Below are 26,745 nucleotides of genomic sequence, written 5' to 3' on the forward strand. Positions count from 1 at the left end.
CTTAGAAGTTTAGAAAACAGCCTTAAAAACGGAAACTTATCCTTATATAACTATGTTTTTCACTCAAATTCTAAAAGTTTAATTTTCAAAAGATAGAAGTTTAGAAAATAGCCTTAAAAACGAAAACTTATCCTTATATAACTATGTTTTTCACTCAAATTCTAAAAGTTTAATTTTCAAATGGCACACCCTACAAAAATGAAAATACATATCCCTTCTGTGAACTGGTCACTTAAAATTATCTCAGAAGTCACAAAAATTAAAAAAAAAAAACTTCTCAAGTTTCATACAAATTGTATTATTTGACTCAGCGACTCATTACTTTCTATTGAAATCGTTTCTCTGCCTTATAAAAAGTTTGAAGTAACATCAGTTATCTAAGACAAAGCCATGGGTCATGAGCACATGGCCATAACTAAAGACCGAACTCTTATATGGAAAAAATTTGCCTTTAGTTGAGTAACAACTAAAAATGCTTAAAATGAGTGTGACTGAGAACTGTTTGGAAGTTGGAAGCAGAGAGGTGGTGTTAAAACTGACAAAATGTTGCTTAAACACAAATCATGTGTGCTTCCTATAGCTAAAACATTCGAGAGCTTTCTTAATCCTATTTAGGTGCAAAAAATGGAATTATTTTTAAATTCTCTAATAATTCCAGCAATGTCCTTTAAGACACTTTTTTCTCATTGAATTTCTGATCGATTTTTTTCTCATTAAATTTGTGTGCATTTCGACTAGTAGCATCTATCGGAAAAAACACAGCAAATGTATTGAAACCTTCACCTAAAGATTTCAAAAACCAAGACTGTTAATGTCTGAATTTGGTTAGCATCTTGTTATTCGTAGTGACATCTTTCAACTTAAATTGTAAATGGAACCAAAAAGTCTCCTGATGTGACTTTCTAGGTTCACCCTGAGCAAACCTCTGTGATAAAATGTTATCAGGAGGAAACTCAAAGAAGGCTGTTCTCCTGTGAAGTAAATCCAAAGAATACAGGTCTCATCCTTAGAAAGCTTAGGTCAAATACTATGACTCCAATCATGGGATCCTGGCGAAAGCCACTGCAGGTGTTTTGATGGTATGTAAATCATAGCTTGCTTCCAAATCAGTGGACTTTAGACCTAAGCTCTCTAGTTACAAATGACTTGGCAAATATTGTGTCTAGATATGCATGTTTCTAAGCTCAGCAAATGCTGTGCTTACAATGTGCATGTTCGTATGGAAATGTTTACATGTTTGTATGCTCAGCAGTATGCTTTTCCCGTCCAAGTGCAGGTTTCTACCTGACTCCCTTTGTTTGCATCGCTGATGCTCAGAGGTCATCTGTCAGTAAGTGCTAAGTGTACTTGGTCTTCTCACTCTGCAGTCAATAGCAGTGGAAACCACCATGACATAATCACTTTCATCCTCTCCATAAGAGGGCCTCATCAGAATACTGACCACCCCTTCACTCCTGAGCTAAAGCATCTCATGTCTTCCTAATGTAATTCTGCTCCCTTTCCAGGCAGAAAAAGAGCCTTGCCTATTTCCTCAGGTGTGAATGAAAAACTACTCTAGTCCTACAACCAGCTAATTCTAGAATTCTAACTTGAGAAACACACAAAATAATGTAACAGGATTTTTTACAGTTAAATGGTTGACATCAGGTACTTAGTCAGTGAAGTCGGTTTATCTCTTTGGCTCTGACCCTGCTGATGAGCTAGCTGCTGCAGACGGCTGGGATTTGGGCGCGGACTTCCGGAGGCCACTTCTAAGGATACAGATATAGCTGTTGATAGATGTCACACACATTCTCCAGTCATATCCAGCTTCTGAGAAATCACAAGTCGGGAAGTTGTCTTGGAGAAACTCTGGTGGTAAAAGTCCCAAAACACAACAGTTACTTAGCAGTCACTTCTCAGAAAAATGAATCTATTCAACCTTAATTCTACTGCAATGTCTGTGAAAGGGTCGTTAAGACTTTAATTAAAACACATGAACTGTAATCATTATTAAATTAGCTGAGCAAATCTTTTAATCTAAAAGGATAAATTACATGAAATAGCATCACTCTTAAATCACAATGAATCAGCAATCTCCCATGACCTTGCTACATACCAAAAGAGAAACCCTCTGTTGCCTTGAGGACCCAAGGTCAACTTTTCTTATTCTTAAATGCATCAAATATGCATCTAGCCTGTCATTTGCCATCTAACAGAGACAGGCTAAGCCTCTGTAATACATATGAGACAGCAGTGGCTTCATGCTTAGAGAGATTAAGAAGCTGTAACTTCTAACTTTTTGGTCCTGCTGGATTTACCTCTGGCAAAAGGAATTGGGGTCCTTAGATCTTGTGGTTAGAGGAAGAGGTTCCCTTCCCTATAAGGGAAGGTGACAGAGTGAGAGAATTCAAGGAGACAGAAAGTGGGAGGACAGACAAAGGAAAAGGTGAGAAGAGAAGTACTTATTAGAAGAGAAGAGTCCCCCTGGATACTTGTTAGGTGATCGCCTAAGTGCCTTTGATCCCCCAAAAAGGATTTGGTGGTCCCTACAGGTCGCATTAGTTTGCTGTATTAATTTCACTTGTTTTTCAATAGGATTAATAGGCTAGTATCAGGACAATGCCACAAACACAGCAGATAACCAATTCTTTTTAGCAAGGCATATATCAAAGTTAAAAGGGTTTTGTATCCAAAGGACAAATGAATAGATCAGGGGTAGCCTGGAAAGAGGTTTTCGTGAAGTGTGTGTGACTAGATTCAGTATCGGGCTCTATCCTGACACATGCTTTTCTTAACCAAAAAGAAGTTATAAGAAAGCATGCTTGTCCCATCTGCCCGTGGTAACAAAGCTGGGAGGGATAATTAACACACTGGAAGACAAATATAACACTGGCAAAGCTTTCAACAGGCAACACAGAGCCTAGATTGGGTGGTGTTTCCCACTATGTGTTCTCTGGAACAGCATCAGAAATGCCTTGAGGAAAACATCCTGGTTGTGCAAATGGAAAAAGCTATACTCCGTAGTTCAGGCATCCTCAAACTGCGGCCCGCCTAGGACATTTATCCAGCCTGCTGGGTATTTTTGCTGCCGACTCATCCTAGGAGCAGCCGACTCATCCCGGGGCCCGCAGTCCGGCCCCCCAGTGGTCTGAGGGACAGTGAACTGGCTCCTGTTTAAAAAGTTTGAGGACCCCTGCCGTAGTTAGTCCCCACACAGAGATTTACACTGCCCATAAGCATATTCAAAGCTCTGAAAAATCCCATGGTAAAAACATATGAAAACACTTTTCACTGATTCAAAGGTTCCAGATGCAGCCATTGTTGGTGGGGTACATAAATGAAGGAGATGGCGGAGCTTAAGACAACAGAGGGTCGGGGGTCAGGACTGGGGCGATCTGGGCAGCCTTGACAGCTAAAGGCATTCAAAACATGTTTTAAAAGTGAGAGTCAGCCAGGCTCAGTGTTGGTGATCCGAGCATTTTGGGAGGCCAAGGTACAAAGATCATTTGAGGCCAGGAATTTGAGACCAGCCTGGGCAACCTAACAAGACTTCATCTGCACAAAAATAAAATAAGTAAAAAAAAAAAAAAAAAAACCATTAGCTAGGTATGGTGGTATGTGCCTGTAGTCCTAGCTACTAGGCCAGGTGTTCTATCAGGCCCACTGCACTGCAGCCTGGGCAACAGAGAGAGACCCTATCTCTGAAACAAAAAATAAAGCAAACAAAAAAATCTGAGAGTCAAGTGAAATCGATCTAATGACTGAGGGCTTTGGGTGTTAGCTTAACATCTTTCCTAACTGTTTGACCGAAAGGTACTTCATTCGTGAGACGTCTGTTAACACGCAACTGTCTTTGAGAAACACAGTTTCAGGAATACTGACCCATACAAATAGGATAAAATGCAGGAGGAATAAAGATTTTTATATTTATATTTTTTCTGTGCTTACATTAAAAAAAATACTAACAGTATAAACAGGAGCGGCCTGAATATTAACAACATAGGTACTGTGTAAGTATCAGTATACAGAAAAACCCCTAAGGGGGTTCTAGTTGACCATAAATTTTAAAATGGCAAGTGCATTAATGGCCCAATAGCTAATAGTACTATTGTATCACCTGAAGGTAGTCACTGAGTCAGATCATGAAGGCTCAGGACAACATTTCTGTGAGGAATTATGGAAGGAAATGATGATATTTAACTGTGAAAGTGTAAGGCTTCAGAGGCAAAAGATTGGGTAGAACATTTCTTCTCTGACCCTTACGCTTCCACGTGGAGAGAGCTGTACATTGGGAAGTTTGGGAAAACTGAGCATACACGGTTCAAGAACGAAGCTGCTATTTTTATCTCCATTTGCCTGACTTGAGTAGCTAGCTGTCTCGTCCTCGTTTCTGAACTTAAAAGAGAGGGAAAAGTGTTGTATTTACTGTCTCCTAAAGTCTCAGCTGGAAGTAATAGCTGTCATTAACTACGTGAAGCTTCAGCCTGCGATTGGATTGACTCAGTTTAGCTTGGGGAAGGGATTCCCAGGACAAATGTATTATGACATACAGGGAGGTACATTTTGAGTCACTGGAAGGAAGGACTTTGCCATGAACAGAAACTCTTTTAAAATGCAGTGGACTCCCTTACTGAGACAAAGGAAGCCTCACCAATGGAAGTGTTCGAGCCCAGGGCAGGCAATTCTATTTCAGAGCAAAGATGGGAATTCCTGCTCTGGGTGGAACGCTGTATTAGAGGGCCCATAAAACACTTCTATTGCTAAGCTTCTACAGTTCTGGAATATAATGACAGGGGCGAGAGGTTTAAGGAGTGAGAACTGTGTGTGGAATGCAAATCTGCAGCCTACTAACTTCCTCCATATAAATTATACTCAAGAGTCTTTAAGTGAGGCTCGGCCTCTGTAGCTCAGTGGGTAGGGTGCTGACCACATACACCAAGGCTGGTGGGTTCGAGCCTGGCCCCGGCCTGCTAAACAACAATGATAGCTGCAACCAAAAAATAGCCAGGCATTGTGGCAGGTGCCTGTAGTCCCTGCTACTTAGGAGGCTGAGGCAAGAGAAGCACTTAAGCCCAAGAGTTTGAGGTTGCTGTGAGCTGGGACACCACAGCACTCTACCCAGGGCAACATAGTGAGACTGTATCCCCCCCAAAAGAAAACAAGAGTCCTTAAGTGATACTGAACTCTCTCATCAAAGAGCATAAGATAATAATAGTACCTTATATAAAATCAACACCTTTGGTGACATAGTCTCCTTTGACAACTAATTTCCAGAAGAGCTCTCCCCAAGTAACAATATTTTAGGATGAGAAATTATATTAGAAGAATAAATTGGCTTATTCATTGAATAGGGTACCAATCAGCAGTTCAAACATATGAGTGTGTCTCCAAAACATCATGTTGAATGATTAAAAAATGTGCAAAAGGTATGTACCATACATCCCCATTTATGGACATCAAAACAACTATAGAACAATATTATATATTATTTATGGATCTATTAACATAGGTAGCAAAAGAATAAAGCACACATGGGAATGATATATCCAACTCTAGGACTTGGAGTGATTACTTCTGGGGAGCAGGAGAGGGGGAAAGGATGATGGCTTAGAGTATTAATTATAGCAGTACTGCTTTATTATTTTTATAAAAAAAATCGGGCTCATAAAAGACAAAATGTCTCTATCAGTGATGGGGAGATGGCTGTTTATTATATTCTTATATTCTCCATACATTTAAATGTATGGGACTCTGAACTCATCTAAAATGAAGTAATAAGATTATAGAAATTATATTAGAAGCCATAAGCCCAGTCTCACGGTAAGTGCAGAGCTGTCCCTCTCCTCTCATTGCTGGTCACCCAGCCTCTGCTGTGACTCTTTTCATTCTCCAAGTCCATTTTATCCTTATATTAAAGTGAAATATGCTGCCTTGTCAGCTTCTACTGTTTGGGCCCGGCTCTGCCCCTTGGGACAACAACGAGTCTACTGCTTTTTCTCTGCTGAACTAACTCACACAACTGCCCTTCTACAAAGCAATAGAACTTTGAGCCTTATGGGAAATTTGTTAAAATCTGCTCTATGTGGATAGTACGTCAAACTCATACTGAATATTTTTTACTGCAAAAGACATCGTCCCAATTATAATATAATTCAGTAAAAGCTAAAACAAGATAAAATACTTAGGAAAATATTTTTCATCAACTTTTAAGGGATTAACATATTCCAGATATTAAGGAACTATAAAAGTCACTTTTGCCTTACATTAAAAAAAATTAATAGAAAGATGCTGTTTCTTCCATAAACATATTCATTTCAGAATTGGCTATAAAGTGTTTTTACCATAAGGTAAGAGAAACTGGGTTTGGGGTAGATTTTTTTTTTGTTTTCTTTTGTTTGTTTGTTTTTTGCCTGATGTGTTAGTTTGGAGATGTTCAAATTGCAAGTTGTGATCAATTCCTAGGTCATGAAATCAGCAATAGCAACACTTTAAAAAGAAATGTAATAGAGCAGAAAACACTGAAATGCAAGGCTCACAAAGTGAATAGGATTTGTAAAACTTCTGCTTTGGTTTTTTAAAAATCACATACATACACAGAGGCATATATACCATGTCACAGTGTAAAATATATTTCTTATTATGTGTTGCAGCCCCCCAAAAGCTTAAAAACAATTAGGTTAAATGCTAGCAAAATGCTTCTACAAAGGTGTTTAGCCCAAAACACCAGTGCTGTCCAAATTTATTGGATATGAAAATATGTGATACGAAGGGTAGGAACCAGAGAGGGGCCAACTGAGATAGGTTGGGGCTCAAAGCTACATCTGTGCTAGGTACCAGTGACACAAGGAAAGATTCTTCCTGTGAAGAGCTTCCTGCTTTGTCCAAATTTCAGATATCACGGAATTGTTTTTGGAAGCTTTATTACTTCCTTTACACACGTCATAGAGACTATGCTATGCTCATGTGCACAAGAAAAACAGCACAGTAACCTCTGCTATTGTTGACACTTCTGAAAACGGATGAAGCCCTTCGGCTTCCACATTGACCTTGTCAGTGAATGTACTTGAGTTCTCATACCCCTGGTAGTGCAGATCAAGGAGCCATAGTCAGTAACACCTTTCCTGTCCTTGTAAGAGCCATTCAGGACAGAGCGATTGGCCCTAAGAACCCAGAGGCAAAGAAATACAATTCATAAACCTGCTCCTTGTTAGACCCTAATGAGAGACTCAGTATGAGCCCCTCCCCGCCTCAGATCATATCCACACTGACTGGATTTTTCTGTCTGCCATTCTTCTCACACACAGTTGGCTTTTATTTATTCTGACATACTCTACATGTAACAAACCTCGGAGAGCATTAATCCTGTTGGTGTTAAGGGCACTCATGCCATGCCCCAGATCGCCATAGACGGTACTTCTGATGAGGACGTCCTCAGTGAACAGGTTGCGAAGAAGGTATCTGGCTGCCAGCTCCGGGGAAGACTTCCCTTTTGCTACATTCAGTACTAAATGTGGCATCTGTATATTTCTACGTGGATTTCCCAAATAGTCTAGGAGCAAAAGCAAAAGATGTCAATTTTTATAGCCAATGTTAGGTTGTAGTTTTTTTTAAAAGCTGTAACAGAAAGATTGAATTTTCCTGAATTTTTTGGCTCAAGAATTTGAGAAGTTAAAAGAATTTAACTTGCCCTTAGTGGCTTATGACAGTATTAGAGATGAATAGAAATCACTGCTAATGTGATTACACATGTTCCCACATTCAAGAGGAAAATTTAGCATTCTGCTACCTTTTATGATATAGTAAGTTTTAAAATTACACTTAGTTACAAATTATAAATAATTTTAATGCATTGTTCTCCTACTTAAAAGAAAAGCTTTTTCAAAAATAAGCACCATGATTCGTTCTGAAATATTTCTAAGTATTACAAGGTAGGTTTTCTATTTAGTATTAAATTCATCATTTAAAAATCAACAAACTGCTCAGTCATCTTAGATAATATATTTTAGATGCCTTATTTGAACTGAAAAATAATTTTAAGCCTATTTTCATTTCTCCACTCTACAGCTTAATCATCAACTTCAGTCCATAGTGATTCAATTAAACATATTTGGAAAACATTATATTTTACATATAATAAAGGAATTATTTATTGAAGAAAATACATTTAGAAAAATATGCTATGATTCTTACAAGTCAATAAACATATTTTCATCTTGGACATCCATTACTTAATTTGAGGCAGTATAAATTATTCAAACATGAAGATTCAACATTTAGCAAGAAACACTATTTAAAAACACATTCAATGGGTCCATAGACTTAACTCTGGGAGATTAACCGAGCAACATTTATCAAGAGTCAGGAAAAAAAAGTTAACACTCTTTAACCTGGTAATTCAATTTCTGAGACCTAAGCCTAACTCAAGAAAATAATCCAAAATATGGAAAAAGCCATCTGAATGAAGATGTTTTTGTGATAGCATGATTCATAATCCCTGTCCCAAAACAAATGAACAAAAAAGAAAACCCCAAAGTGGGAGGTAGCTAAATAAATTGGGGTACACTTATTCACAGAATGTTATATACCTATTGAGAACAAGGATTACAAAGATTGTAGATGCTTAAGGAAAAAAAATACATAGTACAATGTTAGAGAAGGAGACTAATTACATGGAGAGCATTATGTTTTATGTATAGCACACTACACACAAACTGTGGTGGCCTGCTTGGTTCACAGTGGCCTTGTCCCCTCATTATAGCTGAGTCAGGGTTAGAGACATGTGACCCAAGCTTCCCAGATGCAATTCTTTCTCTTTCCCACAGTCTTGGGGCTGCTCTGGCTCTTGTCTGCTTGTGGCTCAATTAGTTCTTTCCTTCTTTAAACACAGGAGCTAATGGTCCCGTGATCTTTGTCATCATTTAATTTAAGCAGTCTGTTTCTACAGTGTATAATCTTAACAAATACAGTAGTCAGATTGCTTTTGTCAAGGAAGAAAATACTATAAAGACACATCATTTCAATAATTCTGTTTGAACAGGATCCCAGGTAATGTTCTAGTAATCGTGAGGATTAACATAGAGTCAGGGTAAAGACAGAATCAAGTTTTTCTGCCTCGGGTGCCACCCATTAGTATCAGTAATGCTAAAGTGCAGCATCCCAGGGAGGACACAGTGGGAAGCATGAGTGACAGGTGGCACCGTCACTTACGGAACCACTGCCACACAGCACTAATCAAAGCAGGATGCGCCTTCAGCAGCCAGTTTAGTAATAAGAGCACAATGTTCTAAGGAAAGGGATTCATTCATTCATGCCAATAATCCTTCCTGAGCACCTGCAATGTGCCAGGCAGGCACACAGAAAACAGGAACTGCATCCGGGCCGTGGATGGCGCCGCATCAGAGCACTCACGTGTGTGGGGTGAGTTGGCGCAGGGCTGCTTTTCACAGGAAAAATAACAGATTCAGCTTCACATTAAAAGTGATCAGTCTCAGAAGTAGGCATCTATAGTTCATTGACTCATTAACATACTAGGTTAAATTAGTTTGCTTTCTTATAAAGTTTTTCAAACATACATGAAAGTCAAGAGCATAATACAATGAGCCCCACAAATGCATCACCCGGATTCAACATCTATCAGCAAGAGAACTTATTTTTAGAACTCACCCAGTGCTTCATAAGGTATCGCGGTGTTATCAGCGAAAGGCTCATTTGTTCCTTCCCGGGCGGCATCAGGGCGCTGCTGAGAATCCCCACTCTCCTGTGTGCTCGAGGGGCTTGCCTGCGGAACTATCTGAGAACTTCCTTCCCCGCCATCACCACCACTTTCATCACCCTGACCTGCAGATGCTGCTGCCGCCGCATCAGCGTTGGTAGGGTGTTTGTGTCGGCCAACATTGTTCAGCTGAAACACAAAACTGGATCTATAAACAAAGTCCTACAGTGAGAAAATAAGTGCATGCTCCATTACCTACCAATGGCCCCTGGTAGATAAGGGAAGCAACCGTCTCTAATAAGGTGAGCTGAAACCAGAGGACTGTTGTGTGCCACAAGCTAGCTGAAAAGGATAAGTGTGGATTCTTCTTCAACTGCTGCTTCTTGAGGACCTTGGTCTAACCAGCTGTCTAACACACTGAATGAGAACTGCTGGCATAAATGAAGTGCATAAGAAACATTTTGGGAATAAATAAATAAAGACTTCTTTTGAAGATGACAACTTTTTGTTTGTTTTTAATGTTCTGTTTGTTTATTTATTTACTCTTTCCTTAGTGGCTTTCAAATCTGGCTGCACATTTGAATTACCCTAGTGGTCTTTAAAACATATGGCTGTTCTGGGCCCCACCCAGCAAGTTCAACCAGAATCTCTGGTGGTGCAAGGGGGAAGCTCGGGCATCAGTAACTATTTTTTAAATGTGTCCCATGTGATTCTAATATTCACCCATGGTTGACAATCACTGCTCTGGGCTTCTTACCTGCGCACAAATCACCGGGTCAGGGAGTCCTGCTAACTTATAGATTCTGCCTCAGTGAGTGCAGCATGGAACACAAGACTCTGCACTTCTCATAAGCCTTCCAGGCTATGGACCCACAGTGAGTGGCCAGGACTCGCCCCATTCCTAGTCAAGCACACAGCAGGCACGTGGCAGATGCTGCCTCTCTTCTGAGGCCTAAGCAAATATGCGAATTACCATTTTCCAGGCAGTATCTTAATTTTACATTCAAATTGTTTAGGGTGCAATTTTTGAAGGCTATAAAATGGAATGTTAAAAATAAGCAGATTTGGTTGCAGACAGATGGTGCTTGAGCTATCACTGAAATCAACCCATTCACCAGGAAAACATAAGCTCAGCTACAAATAGTCTTGGCAAATAGTTACCATAAACTTACTCTCGAGACACAGGAGTAACTAGACACGGTGAAAATAAAGTGGGGTTTTCAGAGAGGGTGTGGAAGTTAGGAATTGTTATTCAGTTAAATGCTTCGTCAGAAGGCAATAGATAGGACACTCTTCCCAAATGGCCCATTTATTGGTTAAAAAAGAATCTCCACTGCAATTTAAAGACAGAATGGATGAGAGAGAAACCGGGTTCTTGTTACCACATAACTGTACCGAGTATCAAATATCTGTGCTAGTTTAGCCTCGCAGCATGCATCATTTTCACCAGGTTCCACCACCACCAAAAGTGGGCAAGTAATGAAGAGCCTACGTTTTCTCCCGTGCCGTCCTCAGCCACCACTGAAACAGCCAGGCAACACAGACAGCCTTTTGTGTTCCCCGGGGAGATGCTGAAAAAGTTTGCCAAATACCTTGTTAGCTGAAACTTTTCCCTAGGATTGTCTTTGGCTTCAAATATACTAATGAGATCATTATATTTGATTTATCTTTAGGATCTTTTTATACAGCATAAATATAAGACAAGTAAAATAAACAGGCAGTGTGCTATTGAAAGAACACCCCCTGCGTCCTACCTTAAGTAAATGAGATTTTAGCCATAGCCTGAAGATTCTGTGTGTTGTGTTATCAGTTTTGGAATATATACATGGACAGTACGAACTTACGCAGCAGTTACCATATTTAGATGAGAAATCACTTACTGATGCTCTTCTGTATTTATAATATAAGTAGCGGATCAGAGAATTGATATTAAAAAGACAGGCTTTCCAGTCTCTTCCATATTCCCTCAAATCATAGGAGCGAAAAACTACTGCCAGATATTCTGCAAACAGCAAAAAGTATTCGTGAAAATTAGAACAAAAATTAACAAAGAAATAAGACATTTTTAAATTTAAAATAAATACTAACTTTTTCTCTTTCGAATGGTCTTTTGTTCCCTCTAACTCATCCTGAGAGCTTAGAAATTTCACCCCATGAGGGTGTTTTGCTGAATTATGTCAATTCCTCTACTGTGAGAACCCCTAAAACTGACCTAAGGAGTCAATACTGAGCTCTTGGTACTTAGAAAAAGTGTGTAACAACCAAAACTCAATTCTTTCAGGGTGCTTGGACCATTTAATAACCAAATGGATAAGTCAGAACTAAAAAGAAAAAAAAAAAAACATGTAAAGGGAAAATAGTATTGTTACATATATTATTAGTACTGGGCATTTCCTGGGTATCCTTCAGAAGCTATTCCCTCGGCTGAGAACTTTCCTATTCCCCTTACCTAGCTAAGGAGTCCAGACTTCAGCAAAAATGTCCTGTCCCTATCCAAGCCTTCTCCAACTCCCTCAAAACTGCTCTGCTCTGAGACTCCCCAATACTATGACACTGGACTGGAATTTATGCTTCCACCAACATGCCCCTTTCAGACTATGAGCTCCTCGCAGGCAGAAATACTTATTCACTGTGGTATCCTCAGTACCCAGGAGTTCTAGGACCTCAGTGTACATTTCTGGGAGCAGGAAGACAGGAGGCTAAAGTGGACCAGCCATGAGATCTTATTTCCTGTTGCCAGTCACTAGCACTAAAAAGTCAGGTGCATTCCCCACCCGTTTTTGTGGGGGCTTTTTCATCATTTTTAGTAGCAAGTTTCAGTGCTAAAGAACTGACTTAGTACTAAGCATAAGCACCTATAATCAATAAGGCTTGCTTTTTGTCTTAGTCAACCAATCAATAGATAAGTTTTGTTCGTTAGATGCTATTGCCAGTTACATATTATCAAATTGTAAAATTATGGTCAGACAGTGAAAAAAATGAACAGTTCTAGGATTTACAGACTTCATTGTTATTAATACTTCTTCAACTGCCAATGACACTCGTTCGATCACCAAACGCTGATTAAAAACAAGATTCTGTTGGAACTTTACATATGCATACCTCTTATTGCAGCCAATTTGTTTGGGTCTAGGGGTTGGCGGCCTTGTACATTGACACCCACAGAGCTGTTAATCAGGACTTCCTTGGAAAACAAAACGCGAACCAAATAGCAGGCCGCGTGCTCAGGTCTGATCTTCTTTTGTGCAGCCACCAAATGAGCTTGAAGTACCCTGACTTTTCTTCTTGGGTCACCAAGATATGCTTTAAAAGTACAAGGGAAAAGGAAAATTCTTGTTTGTATCTTGCAAGGCTGTCAACATTCTTCACCTTTGCGAGTTGCTGTATTTAAACAAATCTGTTCATTGGCCTGAATAAATTTAATTGTCAAGCTGTAGCTGCCTATGTACACATGTGGCTTTGACTTACCATTTGTTCCCTTTTGTACTCTAAAAGTATGCTCACCAGCCTGGGCAACATAATAAAACCCCATCTCTACAAAAAAAAATTTAAAAATTAGCCATGGTGTGGTGGTGTGCACCTGTAGTCCTTGGGAGGGTGAGAAAAAAAGATCACTTGAGCCCAGGAGTTTAAGGATGAAGGGAGCTATGATCCTGCCACTACACTCCAGCCTAGGTGATGGAGTGAGACCCCATCTCTAAAATAAATAAGTAAATAAATAAACATATACTCAGAGCTATATTATTTAGTGAGTATATGCTCCTTGATTGAAGTATATGCTCCAAATTGAAGATAATCTGGAAAGTATAGGTGGGGATAATTAAGAAAATATTCAAATAGCTAGCATTTATTAGTAGCTACTATATATCAAGTACTGTACTAAATATTTTGCATCTATAAGCTCGGATTTATCACCCTAACAACTCCACCTTATTCCCATCTACCAGAGGAGGAAACTGAGGCCCAGGGAAGCTAAGTTATTTGAACAAGGTCACACTGCTAATTGTAAAGCCAGTTTTGAAACCTAAGTCTGTCTGTTTAATCTTCCACTGTTGTCTTCCATTCTTTTTCCTATTTCTTTTTTGAAATACAAAATTGAAATCATACTTTACATATAGTTTGAATCCTGCTTTTTCACTTAACATTATATTTTGAGCATTTCTCTGCTTTCTTCTTCCACTTATTTTTTTCAAGTCTGCAACCCTGTCATCACGATTTTCCTGACAGGTGGTATTTATCTTGTATGTACGTTCTGAGCATTGTGTTAAGAGATTTAATGCATTGTTCCTTTTGATCTGCACAATTCCACAAAGTAGATACTATTGTTTTTGTCACAGAAGAAACCAATATTTAGGTTAGGAAAGTGGCGGAAGGTCACAAGGATACTGAGACACGGAGTTGGGATTTGAACCCAGATAGGTGGACTCAAAAACATGTGTCCTCAACCATTAAGACTTTACTGCCTCGCATGCCGTGAATATACCTGAAGTCACAGAATTCATTCCCTATCGTCTCTTTATTTATCTTCTTCCAATTTTTCACAATTCTATAAAGGATATTCTTGTACTAAACATTTCATGTAATTTTTTACTATACTTTCAAATTGAAGTGAGATTACTGAATCAATTGGAATAAATATTTTTATGGATTTTTACACAAACTACACTTAAGAGAATTTACACCAATGTATGCTCCTAACAACAGTGTATCAGAGTGCCAATTTTAGTACAAAGAGCACAGGTTTTGAAGTTTCTTCTGGTATGGGTAACAAAATAATTTAAAGGAAAAGGCTCTCCCCTAGGATAGGAGTCAGCAAACTACAGTTTACCAGCCCTCCCTCCACCTGTCTATGTGAATGAGTCTATACTAGCATGCAGCAGCCCCAACCATTAATTTACCTATGGGCTATTGTTGGTGTTGGGTCACAACAGCAAAGGTGAGTAGTTGTGACAGATAATACCATCAAGCCCTTTGCCTAAGTTTCCAGATCTCTGCTTTAGGATAGTAATAAGAGGTGAAGTTCCTTAGAAGTCAAGATATAAACACAAAAGAATGATAAAATATTTGAAAGGTCTGCCCTTAAAGGCCATGGAGTTTGGGGTCCCCTCATTTCTGCCACTGTGGCTTGGCAGGCAGTGCAACAGATTGATAAGAAACATGAGCTTTAAAGTCAGATAGAACTGGGTTGCAGCTCTGGAAGCGCTACTCATCAGCTCTGTGACCTCAGGGATAGGGGATATAAAAGTGCCAACATCGGGGGTCATTATGAGTGTAAGTGAAGAAGAGGCAGGTCAGCTGATTGGTACAGTGCCTTGCATGTAATACACACTCAACAAATGCTAGCCATTGTTTTGAATATCACCTAAAATCAGCCTGCAAAATAGGAAGCAAACAGCTTCCACTAGCTTACATCAAAGATGTTGATGAATACAGGTTAAATAGTGGCACTTGTAATGTGGGTCATTTCAAACTCACTCTAATTGGGAGGGATACAGATAGATAATGAGAAAGAATCTTGGCTACTGTCATTTTCCAATAAAGTTGGGAGATATCATCGTGTCAGAGCTGTTTTCCATGCTGGTTTCTACTTTTATCAACATTTTTGTAAATAAAATCCTGAAGGGAAAGCTCTCAATTGTAAATTCTTTATCCAGAAAAACTTTCTCAGGCATGGGGGAAAATAAACACACTATCAGACGAAAGAAAACCAAATATTTGTTCCCAGCAAATCTACTCTTAAAATAATGGCTAATAAAAAGGGACTGTACATCTTTTGTATTACCCTAGATGACGTTGAAACACATTCTTAGTAAATTGTCACAAGAATGGAAAAGTAAGTATCCTATGTACTCAATACTGATATGAAGTCAGTAGATGATCTACTACATGCCCACATGAGAGCAAAACTCAATTCAATTCAAATTGGGACTAGAGAGAGAAGGGAGGGGCGAAGAGGAGGCAGGAGGGAGATTGGTGTGCTCCCACTTAATGGGCACAATGTAAAGGTATATGGCACTCCTCCTGGGTGCAGGACACAACCACAACAGGGATTCTACCTAACAAATGCAAATATTGTAACTTAATCGATTGTACCCTCACATTAATCTGAAATTTTAAAAAAAGAAAAAGAAATTTTAAAGAATGGCTAAAGAAAGATCTTCAAACAGAAAAGGTTATGATGATAGAAGAAATTGCGGAGCATAAGGAAGAGCAGAAAGAGCAGAAATATGCCTGGAGAAACCAGATCATTCCTACATTGCTGGAGGAGATCAAAATTAAACAGCCACACTGGAAAGCAGTTTGGCCATTCCTTTAAAAACTGCAATTACCACATAACCCAGAAATTTCACTCTTAGGAATTTATCCCAGGGAAATAAAAGCACATATTGACATAAAAACATGCCCATGGAAGTTCTTACTAGCTCTATTTGTGATAGTCAAAAAGTGGAAACAACCCAGATGTCCTTCAACAAGTGAATGGTTAAACAAACTGTGGTTAAATCTATACCACAGAACATAATTCAGTGATAAAAAGGAATAACAGAAAAAATAGAGGTACGGATAAACAAAAAACTATCCTGAGTTTTCTAAATTATATGGGATGACTGAAACAAAAATGAAAATGCCATCTGATGTTTATGACCTATGATGTTTAAAAGTGGGGAGGGCAGGGCCGGGCACCGTGGCTAATGCCTCTAATCCTAGCACTCTGGGAGGGCAAGGCGGGTGGACTGCTTGAGCTCAGGAGTTCGAGACCAGCCTGAGCCAGAGTGAGACCCTGTCTCTAAAAATAGCCAGGCATCGTGGCGGGCACCTGTAGACAGACCCAACTACTTGGGAGGCTGAGACAAGGGAATCACTTGAGCTGGAGAGTTTGAGGTTGCTGTGAGCTATGATGCCATGGCATTCTACAAAGGGTGGCAAAGTGAGACTGTCTCAAGAAAAAAAATTTTAAAAAGTGGGGAGGGCAGAGGAACATAAGTGGAGGAGGTAAAGTTTCAACATTTTATTCTACCTGAGAAAATATTGATTCCAGTAGACTGTGATAGGTCACATATGCATAAAATAACAACACCCAGAGCAATCTCTAGGAAAACTACACAAAGCAATATTTTAAAAGACATAAACAAATCAAGACAGAATACTAAGTGTTCGAGTAACTCTCGGAAAGGCAAGAGAGAGAAAGAGAGGAATAAGAGAGGAAAGAAACAGAAAAATAATTAAAAGGGAAGATTTAAACCTTATGATATCAATAATTACCTCAGAGGCAAATAGTCTAAACACATTAATTAAATGGCAGCAAGTAGATAAAAGACCCAACTATAAGCTGTTCATAAGAAACTCTATAAATTCAATAACATAGATAGGTTAAAAGTAAAAGGACAAAAAATACCTTGCAAATAATAATTCAAACAAAAGAAAGATGAGTATATATTTTGTTATCAGATAAATTGGACTTCAGAGCAAATTACCAGAGACAAATAAGGACATTATATAGCAATGAAAAGATTAACCTCCAGGAAAACATAATGATCCTCAATGTGTACACGCCAAACAACATAGTCTCAAAATATATGAAGTAAAAACTGAAAGGTAAAGGAAAGAAACAGACAAATCCATATATTATATAGTTGACCTCAACACCTGACTCTCAGCAACTGATGAACTAGACAGAAAATCAGTAAGAACGTAGAAAATCTGAATAACACAATCAACGAACAGGATTTTCATTATAGAGTATTTCACCCAATAAAAGCAGAATACACATTTTTGCAAATGCCTATGGAACATTTATCAAGACATTTATCAAGAAAGATTTCAACTGAAATCATATGCAGTATATTTTGTAACCACAGAGGAACCAAAGTAGGAATCAATAACAGAAAGACAAGAGGAAAATTTCCAAAAGCTTTGAAATGAACTAGTATACTCCTTCAAAATCCAGTTCTTAAAGAGGAAGTCTCCAAGGAAATTTAAAAATACACAACACTTACAAAAACATATCAAAACATATGGGATACTATTAAAGTAATATTGAAAGTGAAATTTACAACACTAAATGTTTACATCAGAAAAGAGGAGAGGTCTCAAATTCATAATCTAAGTTCCTACACCAAAAATCGGAAGAATAAAGTAAGCCCAAAGTAAGCAGAAAGAATGAAATAATGAAGAGCAAAAATCAATGAAATGGAGACTATGAAAAAAAGAGTAAACCAATGAAGTAAAATTCTGAAGCCTCAAAAAGAACAATAAAAGTAATAAACCTCTAGAAAGACAAAAATAAAAAGTGATGACACAAATCATCAATATCAATAAAACAGGATATTACTGCATAGCCAGTGACCATAAAAGGATAATGGGGAATACTACAATCTACATTATACTCATATTTTCCATAACTTAGAAGAAACAGATCAATTACTCCCAAACTAAAAACTACCAAATTCAACCAAGATGACATATAAAATCTAAATAGTCTCATAATCAAAGAAGTTAAATTTATTAATTCAAAGTCTCCTAAAAAGGAATCTATAGGCTGAGATGACTTCACTAAAGATTTTTATCAAACATTTAAAGAATTAATACTAATTTTTCGTATATTCTTTTATAAAACAGAAGAAGGGACTCTTATCTACTCACTTCATGAGGCTAGTATGCACTGATATCAAAACCAAACATAGTTCAAAAAAATAAAAATATGTGTAACTCATGAACATGGACACAAAAAAATTTAATCACATATTTGCAAACTAAATAAATAATGTATACAAAGAATTATAAACCATGACCAATTATGATTTATTCCAGTTATACAAGGCTGGCTCAACATTGAAAAACCAAAACCGCTATAAAAACCAATCATTATAAGCCAACTTATCAACAAGCTAAAATCATGTGGATGGTCATGTAGAAAAAGCATTTGCCAAAATTCAATACTCATTAATGATTTAAAAAAACTCTCAGCAAGTTAGGAATAGAGGGAAACTACTGCAACTTAATAAAGAATATCTACTAAAACCTCCAGTTAAAAATCATACTAAATGGTGAAACACTGAATGAGCTCCCCCTGAATTCAGAAATAAGGGGCAAGGATGTCTACTCTCATCACTCTTATTCAATGTGACACCAGAAGTTCTAGCCACTGCAATAAGGCAAGACAAAGGAAAAAAAACACAAAAGAAATAAAATCGTCCCTATTTGCAAATAGCATAATTGGCTACACAGAAAATCCCAGGAAATTAACCAAAAAACAGAAATACTCCTAAAATTGATAAGTGACTTCAGTGAAGTCACAGGATACAAGATCAACATTAAAAAATAAAGCTTGGCTCGGTGTCTGTGGCTCAAGTGACTAAGGTGCCAGCCACATACACCTAAGGTGGCAGGGCGGAATCCAGCCTAGGCCCGCCAAACAACAATGATGGCTGCAACCAAAAAAAAAAAAAGCCAGGCCTTGTGGCAGGTGCCTGTGGGAGGCGGAGGCAGGAGACTCACTTGAGCCCAGGAGTTGGAGGTTGCTGTGAGCTGTGATGCCACAGCACTCTACCTAGGGTGACAGCTTGAGGCTCTGTCTCAAAAAAAATAATAATAAAAAAAATAAAGCTCGAGTTTGTGACTCACCTGAGTGACAGTGAGACCCTGACTCAAGAAAAAAATGTAAAAACCCAGCTGGGCGCCCCAGCGAGCCCCTGTAATCCCAGTGGCTTCCAGAGGCTAAGGCTTGGGGATGACCACAAGCCGGAGTCCGAGGTTGCAGTGAGCTACCAAGCCACTGCACTCTGCTCAGGGGCATAGGGTGGGACTCTGTCTAACAAAAAAAAAGGAAAGAAATAAAAAATAAAGCTCATTTTTACATATTAACAATGTGTAAACCAAAAATTTAAAAATACTGTTTATGAAATCACTAAAGAAAATAAAATACTTAGCTAAAATCTTTTAAAAGAATACATATATAGTCTAAAAATTACAAAATGCTGATAAAAGAAATTAGAGACCTTAATAAATGAAGAAATATGCAATGCTCATTGATGAGAGGACTCAACATACTACAGACATCAATTTTTCCTAAATCGATCTGTAGGTTTACTGCAATTCCTATCAAAATCCTAGCAAGTTTTTTTGAAAACATAAACAGGGCTATCCTATTGTTAATACAGAAAGGCACAGGACCTAGAATAGTGAAAAACCATTTTGAAAAAGAAGAAGAAAGTAGAAGGGATCACTCTATGTGATGTTAAGGCTTATAGTGTAACGACAGTAATGGAGACCATGTGATTCAGCAGGAGATAGAAACAGAGATTGATGGAAAACACATAGCCTACAAATAGACTCACATAAATGTGCCTAATTCATTTTTTATAAATTTCTTTTTTCCATATGTATGGACATATATAATTATAATGATTATTACTATTTAGAGAACAGGGTGCAGGCTGCAGTACAGTGGCATGATCATAACTCACTGTAACCTCCAAATCCTGGGCTCAAGCAATTCTCCCATCTCAGCCTCCTAGTAGCTAGGACTATAAGCACACACCAATATACCTGGTTAATTTTTTAATTTTTGTAAAGATAGAGTCTCACTATGTTGTCCAGGCTGGTCTCAAACTCCTAACGTCAAGAGATCCTCTGTCCTCAGTAGCCTAAAGCACTGGGATTACAGGTGTGAGCCACTGCACCTGGCTGCCTAACCAATTTATTATTAAGGTATAAAAGCAATTCAATGGAGAAAAGATAGCCTTTCAAAAAATGGTGCTGCAGCCTCAGCACCTATAGCTCGGTGGCTAGGGTGCCAGCCACATACACTGGAGCTGGTAGGTTCAAATCCAGCCCTGGCCTGCCAAACAACAATGACAGCTACAACAAAAAATAGTCGGGTGTTGTGGCAGGCACCTGTATTCCCAGCTACTTGGGAGGCTGAGGCAAGAGAATCGCTTAAGCCCAAGAGTTTGAGGTTGCTATGAGCTATGACACCACAACACTTTACCCAGGGTGACAGACTGAGACTGTCTCCAAAAAAAATGGTACTTCAGGAATTATATATCCATAGGCCAAATGATATAATAATAATAACCTCGGGCAGCACCCATAGCTCAGTGGGTGAGCCCATACAAGGGCACCAGCCACATACAAGGAGACAGGTGGGTTCAAACCCAGCCCAGGCCTACTAAACAACAATGACAACTGCAACAGAAAAAAATAGCCAGACATTGTGGTGGATGCCTGTAGTCCCAGCTACTTGGGAGGCTGAGGCAAGAGAATCACTTAAGCCCAAGAGTTTGAGGTTGCTGTGAGCTGTGACTGCACAGCACTCTTCTGAGGGTGACATAGTGAGACTCTGTCTCAAAAAATAACAATAATAATAACCTCAACATAAACCTTATATTTTATATGAAACTGAAAACTCAAAATGGATCACAAACTAGATGTCAGTTGTAAAATTATAATACTTGAAGAAAAAAAAAGATGAGAAAAAAATTTAAGTTCAAGGAGTAGGCAGAGCTCATAGATATGCCACCAAAAGTGCAGTCCATGAAAAGAATAGTGGACCTGGACAAAATTAAAAACTTTCTCTCTCAAAACAAAACACCTGTAGGGAAGACAAAAAGGCAAGCTACAAACAGGAAGAAAACATTTGCAAGCTGCGTATTCAATGAAAGACTAGTACCTACAATATCTAAGTAACCCTCGAAACACAGCAATAAAAAAAAATGTTAAAAAACAAACCTTGCTGTGCTGGGCGCGGTGGCTCACGCCTGTAATCCCAGCACTGTGGGTGGCTGAGAGAATTGCTTGAGCTCAGGAGTTCGAGACTCGCCATTCATGAAAAAAAATGGAAAAACCCGCCGGGTGCCACAGCAAGTGCCTGTAATCCCAGTGACTTCCGGAGGCTGAGGCTTGGGGATGCCCACAAGCCGGAGTCTGAGGTTGCAGTGAGCTATGATGCCACTGCACTCTCATCTCAACAAAAAACACAGACAAACCAAGCTTGCTGTTCACATTGTAAGAATAGACAGTTCAGAGTAAAGGTTATACAGATGGGAAATTAGAACATGAAAAGTTATGCAGGATGTGCATGGTATCCAAAGGGAAATGCATGCATGCATTAAACCCACAATGAAGTAATACCATATATCACACACCCATCAGAATGACTAAACCAAAGAAAACAGCGAAGACACCAAGTACTGCTAAGGATGCAGAGGGACCCAAGCACTCTCACATTCCTGGTGGGCATGTAAAGTGCTACTGCCATTCTGGAAATAGTTTGATGGTTTCTTAAAGAACTAAATATGCAATTATTATACCGTTCTGCTATTAACTTCACTGCACTCTTGGGTATTTATCACAGAGAAATTAAAAAGGTATGTTCACACAAACATCTACATTCTAGTACTCACAGCAGCTTTACTTACACTAGCCAAAAACTGGACACAATCCAGATGGCCTTCAACAGGTGAACAAATAAACAATGGTACATCCGTACCATGAAAGAGTACTCAGCAACGGAAAGGAAGGAGCTACTGAGACATGCAAAATTGTGTATGAACCTTCAGGAAATTATGCTAGAGGGGAGAAAAGGCAATCCCAAAAGGTTAGAGGCTATATAACATTAGAAAACATTCTTTCAATGGCAAAATTATGAAGCTGGAGAATACAGTAGTAGTCGGATAGGTTAAGGACAAGGCCTGGGAGGGAATGACATGAAGGAGTGGGTGTAGTTATAAAAAGCAATACGAGCATTCCTAGAAGTAATGGGGACAGCTCTGTCCCACAACTCGAGTGGTTAAGCACCTGTCATAACACTGCAGAGAACTACACACGCTCTCACACAGGAAACACAGGGAAAACTGAGGACATCTCAGTCGATCTGGTGATTCTATCAGTGTCAAAACCCTAGTTGTGACATTTTTACTATATTTTTGCAAAATATTACTACTGTGGGATACTGGGTGAAGGACAGACAAGATCTCTCAGTATAATTTCTTATACCTGCTTGAGTTTAATTAGACATAATTTTTTAATCATTCACAAAGATTAACCTTAAAAATATTATCACTAATGATTAACATTAAGAATGCTAGTGAGTCTAGATTAAAGGATACTACTTACATGTATCATTTCAAACTTACCAAAACTGGAAAGAGGGCGGAGAAATGGTGAACCTGGGCGGCTGACATTTTCCATTACACTTAGGTGATTTGTTGTCTCAGAAGACCCTTCTGGGCTGGATTCTGTTTTGAACAACATTTCAATATGTAAAACACTGTCTAGAGCTAGAAGACAAGAAATCTCAACCAGGCAAAACTAGCCCCCAGGAATGAAGGGAAAAAAAAAAAAAAACATTCTCAGGCAAAGGAAAAGTTTTTTTTTTTTTTTTCCTTTTGGAGACAGTCTCACTTTGTCACCCTCAGTAGAGTGCTGTACCATCACAGCTCACAGCAACCTCCAGCTCTTGGGCATAGGTCATTCTCTTGCCTCAGCCTCCCGAGAAGCTGGGACTACAGGTGCCCATCACAAGGCCCAGCTATTTTTTTGTTGCAGTTTGGCCAGGGCCGGGTTTGAACCCACCACCCTCGGTAGATGGAGCCGGTGCGCTACCCACTGAGCCATAGGCGATACCCAACAAAGGAAAACTTTTTCAAAAAAATGATCGCTTCCGGACTTACCCTCAAAGAATGCCTAAAGGAAGATCTTCAAACTAAAAGGGTACGATGAAGGAAGGAATCTTGGGTCAGGAAGGAAGAATGAACGCAAGACAGAGCACATGGAGCAACTAAATCATGCGTACATTGCTGGTGGGAATACGAAATGGTACACCCACTCTGGAAACAGCCTGGAAGTATTTTATAAAACTAAACATTTAATGACCACAGGACCCAGCAATTGTACTTTTGTGCAGTATCTCAGAGAAATGAAAATTTATGTATGCACAAAACCTGTACAGTCCATGAGTGTTCATAGCAGCTTCACTTCTAATAGCCAAAACCAAGAAACCACCCAGATGTCCTTCAACAGGGGAAAAGATAAACAAACTGTGCTCTATCCACACCATGGAGTAGTCCTCCCCAGTAAAAACCAACCACTGCTGCAGGCAGTAACGTGAATGAATCTCTGCAGAATTACACTGCGTGGGAAAAACATCAATCCCCAATGGTTAAAGGCCATGTGAGACTATTTATATAAAATTCTCAAAATGACAAAATTCTAAAGAAGGGGAGCAGGTTAGTGTCTGCTCAGGGCAGGGCCAAGGCAGGGTAGGGGCAGAGAGGAGGAAGGCGGGTGTGCCTCTAAAAGGCAATAGGTGGGATCACTGTGGTAATAAAAATGTTCTGTATCTTCTCTGTGAAAAAATATTTGGAAATCTACTCATGTCATTAAATTATACCAAATGGAACGCACATTCACACATGGGTGAAATGGGTTTTAACACCATACTATAGTTCCGTAAGACTACAGTGGGGAAAGTAGGCAAGAGATCTCTCTGTATTATTTCTTAGAACTGCATGTGCAGCTAAAATGGTCTCAAAATGACTTTCAATTTTTCATTAATTTTTAATTAGGAAAAGCTACTAGTAACTCACATTAAAGGAATTAATGAATCCAAATTTCATAGCATTCTTTATAGTATCATTTCAAACTCGCCCAAACTGAAGTATGTTGGCCACTACCCTTTTCCAATGAAGGTGGGTAACTTATCATTTGAGGCTCGAGGCTACTTTCTACATTAACTAACATTTCTATAAGGAATGTATTGTTCTTTCTTTTTATCGGACGAATATAAGGGTACATACAATTAAGGTGCATTGCTTGCATTTGTTAGGTAAAGTTCAAGTTGCAGTTGAGACGTTCACCTCAGTGTACCACACACCCCTACATTGTACCTGATGCATGTGAGAGCGCACCACACCCCCCTTCTTGAATTTACATGTGTTTTCCTCTCCTGTGGGTGTTGTAGCTGAGGAATGCATTTTTCAAATGCTGTGAGAAACACTCCCAACTATGTATTCTATACCGGTGAAACTTTCATTCAGAAATGAAGCAAAAATAAAGCCATTCACAGACAAAGAATAACCAAAAGTAGTTCTTACTAGCTGACTTATACCTAAAAACTGGCTAAAGAAAAATCTTCCGTCAGAAAGGACAGAAGGAATAGAGCATCAGGAAAAAAGGAAGAGCAGCCATGTTGCTGCCAAGAAACTAGATCACGCACACATTGCTGGTGCAAATGGAAAGTGGTACAGCCACGCTGGGAAACAGTTTGTCAGTTTCTTATAAAACTGAAGACGCAATTACCAAAGCGCCCGGCGACTGCACCCTTGGGCATTCATTTCAGAGAAATTGAAACTTGTGTGAATGAATAAAATGAAGCAAAGCTAAAAATTTGCACGAGTGTTCACAGCAGCTTTACATCTAATAGCCCAGAACAGGAAACTCCAAGGGCTTCGATGGGCAAAGTTATAAACAAACCCTGGTACACTTAAACCATGAAATATTCCTCAGCAATAAAAAGGAAGGAATGACTGATACACACAACAGTGTGGATGGGTCTTCAGGGAATTATACTGAAGGAAAAAAGCCAACCCTGAAAGGTTACATACCATTTGATTCTTGATTCCATGTATACAATACTTGGGAGAACAGATTAATGATTGCCAGTGGGGGGGAGGCAATGAGTGATAGTGCTGACTGCAGAGAAGTGAGTTTAGTTATAAAAGAGCAGTATTTGGGTCCATGAGAGTGATGAGACCGTGCTAGGGCTTGCCTGTGGTGGAGGACATATTAACCTACATGTATAATAAAACAGAACTAAAACATACACATACACACGCGCACAAATAAATACAAGTAAAACTGTGCACATTTTAATAATATCTGTGCAAGGTATCACATCAATACCCTACTTAAAAGGATTTTCCATAGTTTTTTTGCAAGATGTTACCATTGGGGAAAAGTGGGGAACAGAAACACAGGATCTCTCTGGATTATGCAGCTACGTATTTCTGAAAATAAAAACTTTAATTAGAAAAAGTTACCATTAACATTCATGTTGATGAATCTAGATTAAATAGTGCTACATATAAGCTCGTTTCAAACTCACCAAAATTCTGAGGGATGCCGGAATATGATGAAGGAATAATTTGGTTACTGTCGTTTTCCAGTAACGATGGGTATTTTATCAACTCAGGGCTCCTTTGTACGTTGGCTTGTGCATTGACTAAGATTTATATAAATAACATATTTTCAAATATTGAAACACAAGAAATATAAACTATGAATTCTATATCAGGGAAAAGTACCCTTCAAGAATGAAGGGAAATAAAGACATTCTCACACAAGGTGAAACTAAAAGTATTTGTCACTAGTTGCCCCATATACTTAAAGAATGGCTAAAGGAAAATCTTCAGGCAGAAAAAAATGGTAAAAGAGCAAATCTTGAATCAAAAAGATGTTTCTTCCTTCAAAAAGGAATAAAAAATAACAAAAGCAGCAGAAATATAGGTGTGGGGCAGCACCTGTGGCTCAAGGAGTAGGGCACTGGCCCCATATGCCGAGGGTGGTGGGTTCAAAACCAGCTCTGGCCAAAAAAAATAATAATAATAAAAAATAAAATTAAAAAATAAATTTAAAAAAAAAAAGAAATATAGGTGTGGAGAAACTGGATCATTCATGTGTACTTGGTGGGAACGTAAAATGGTATGGCCTCTCAGGAACACTGTTTGGCAGTTTGTTATAAAACTAAACATGCAATTACTATTCAATCAAGCATTTTAACTCTTGGACATTTATCCAAAAGAAACCAAGATTTATATTTACATAAAAATCTGTATATGAATGGCCACAGCAATTTTACTTGTAATAGTCAAAAACTGGAAACAACCCAGGAGTCCTTGAATGGGCAAATGAATAAACAAAGTGTGGTCTCTCTGTATTATGAAAGAGTACTCAGCAATAAAAACTAAAGTCTACTGATACATGCAACAAGTCAGTTGAATCTCCAGGGAATTAGGCTGAGGCAGGTGTAGTTATAAAAGAACAAGATGAGGCAT

General features: G+C 38.7%; 1 protein-coding gene across 1 annotated transcript in view; it reads right to left on the reverse strand.

The window, feature by feature from the left end:
* Window positions 1-1,669: 1,669 nt before the first annotated feature.
* BEND2 (BEN domain containing 2) overlaps window positions 1,670-26,745 on the reverse strand; it is a 57,784-nt gene continuing 32,708 nt past the window's right edge. Inside the window, 8 exon segments of the mRNA XM_023514348.1 lie at window positions 1,670-1,851; window positions 7,328-7,531; window positions 9,646-9,916; window positions 11,575-11,696; window positions 12,797-12,997; window positions 15,170-15,245; window positions 15,247-15,310; window positions 25,797-25,803. Coding sequence (XP_023370116.1) covers window positions 1,670-1,851; window positions 7,328-7,531; window positions 9,646-9,916; window positions 11,575-11,696; window positions 12,797-12,997; window positions 15,170-15,245; window positions 15,247-15,310; window positions 25,797-25,803 — 1,127 coding nt within the window.

Source organism: Otolemur garnettii, unplaced genomic scaffold (genome assembly GCF_000181295.1).
Source record: "Otolemur garnettii isolate 467f Iridium unplaced genomic scaffold, OtoGar3 scaffold00051, whole genome shotgun sequence".
Taxonomy (NCBI): Eukaryota; Metazoa; Chordata; class Mammalia; order Primates; family Galagidae; genus Otolemur; species Otolemur garnettii.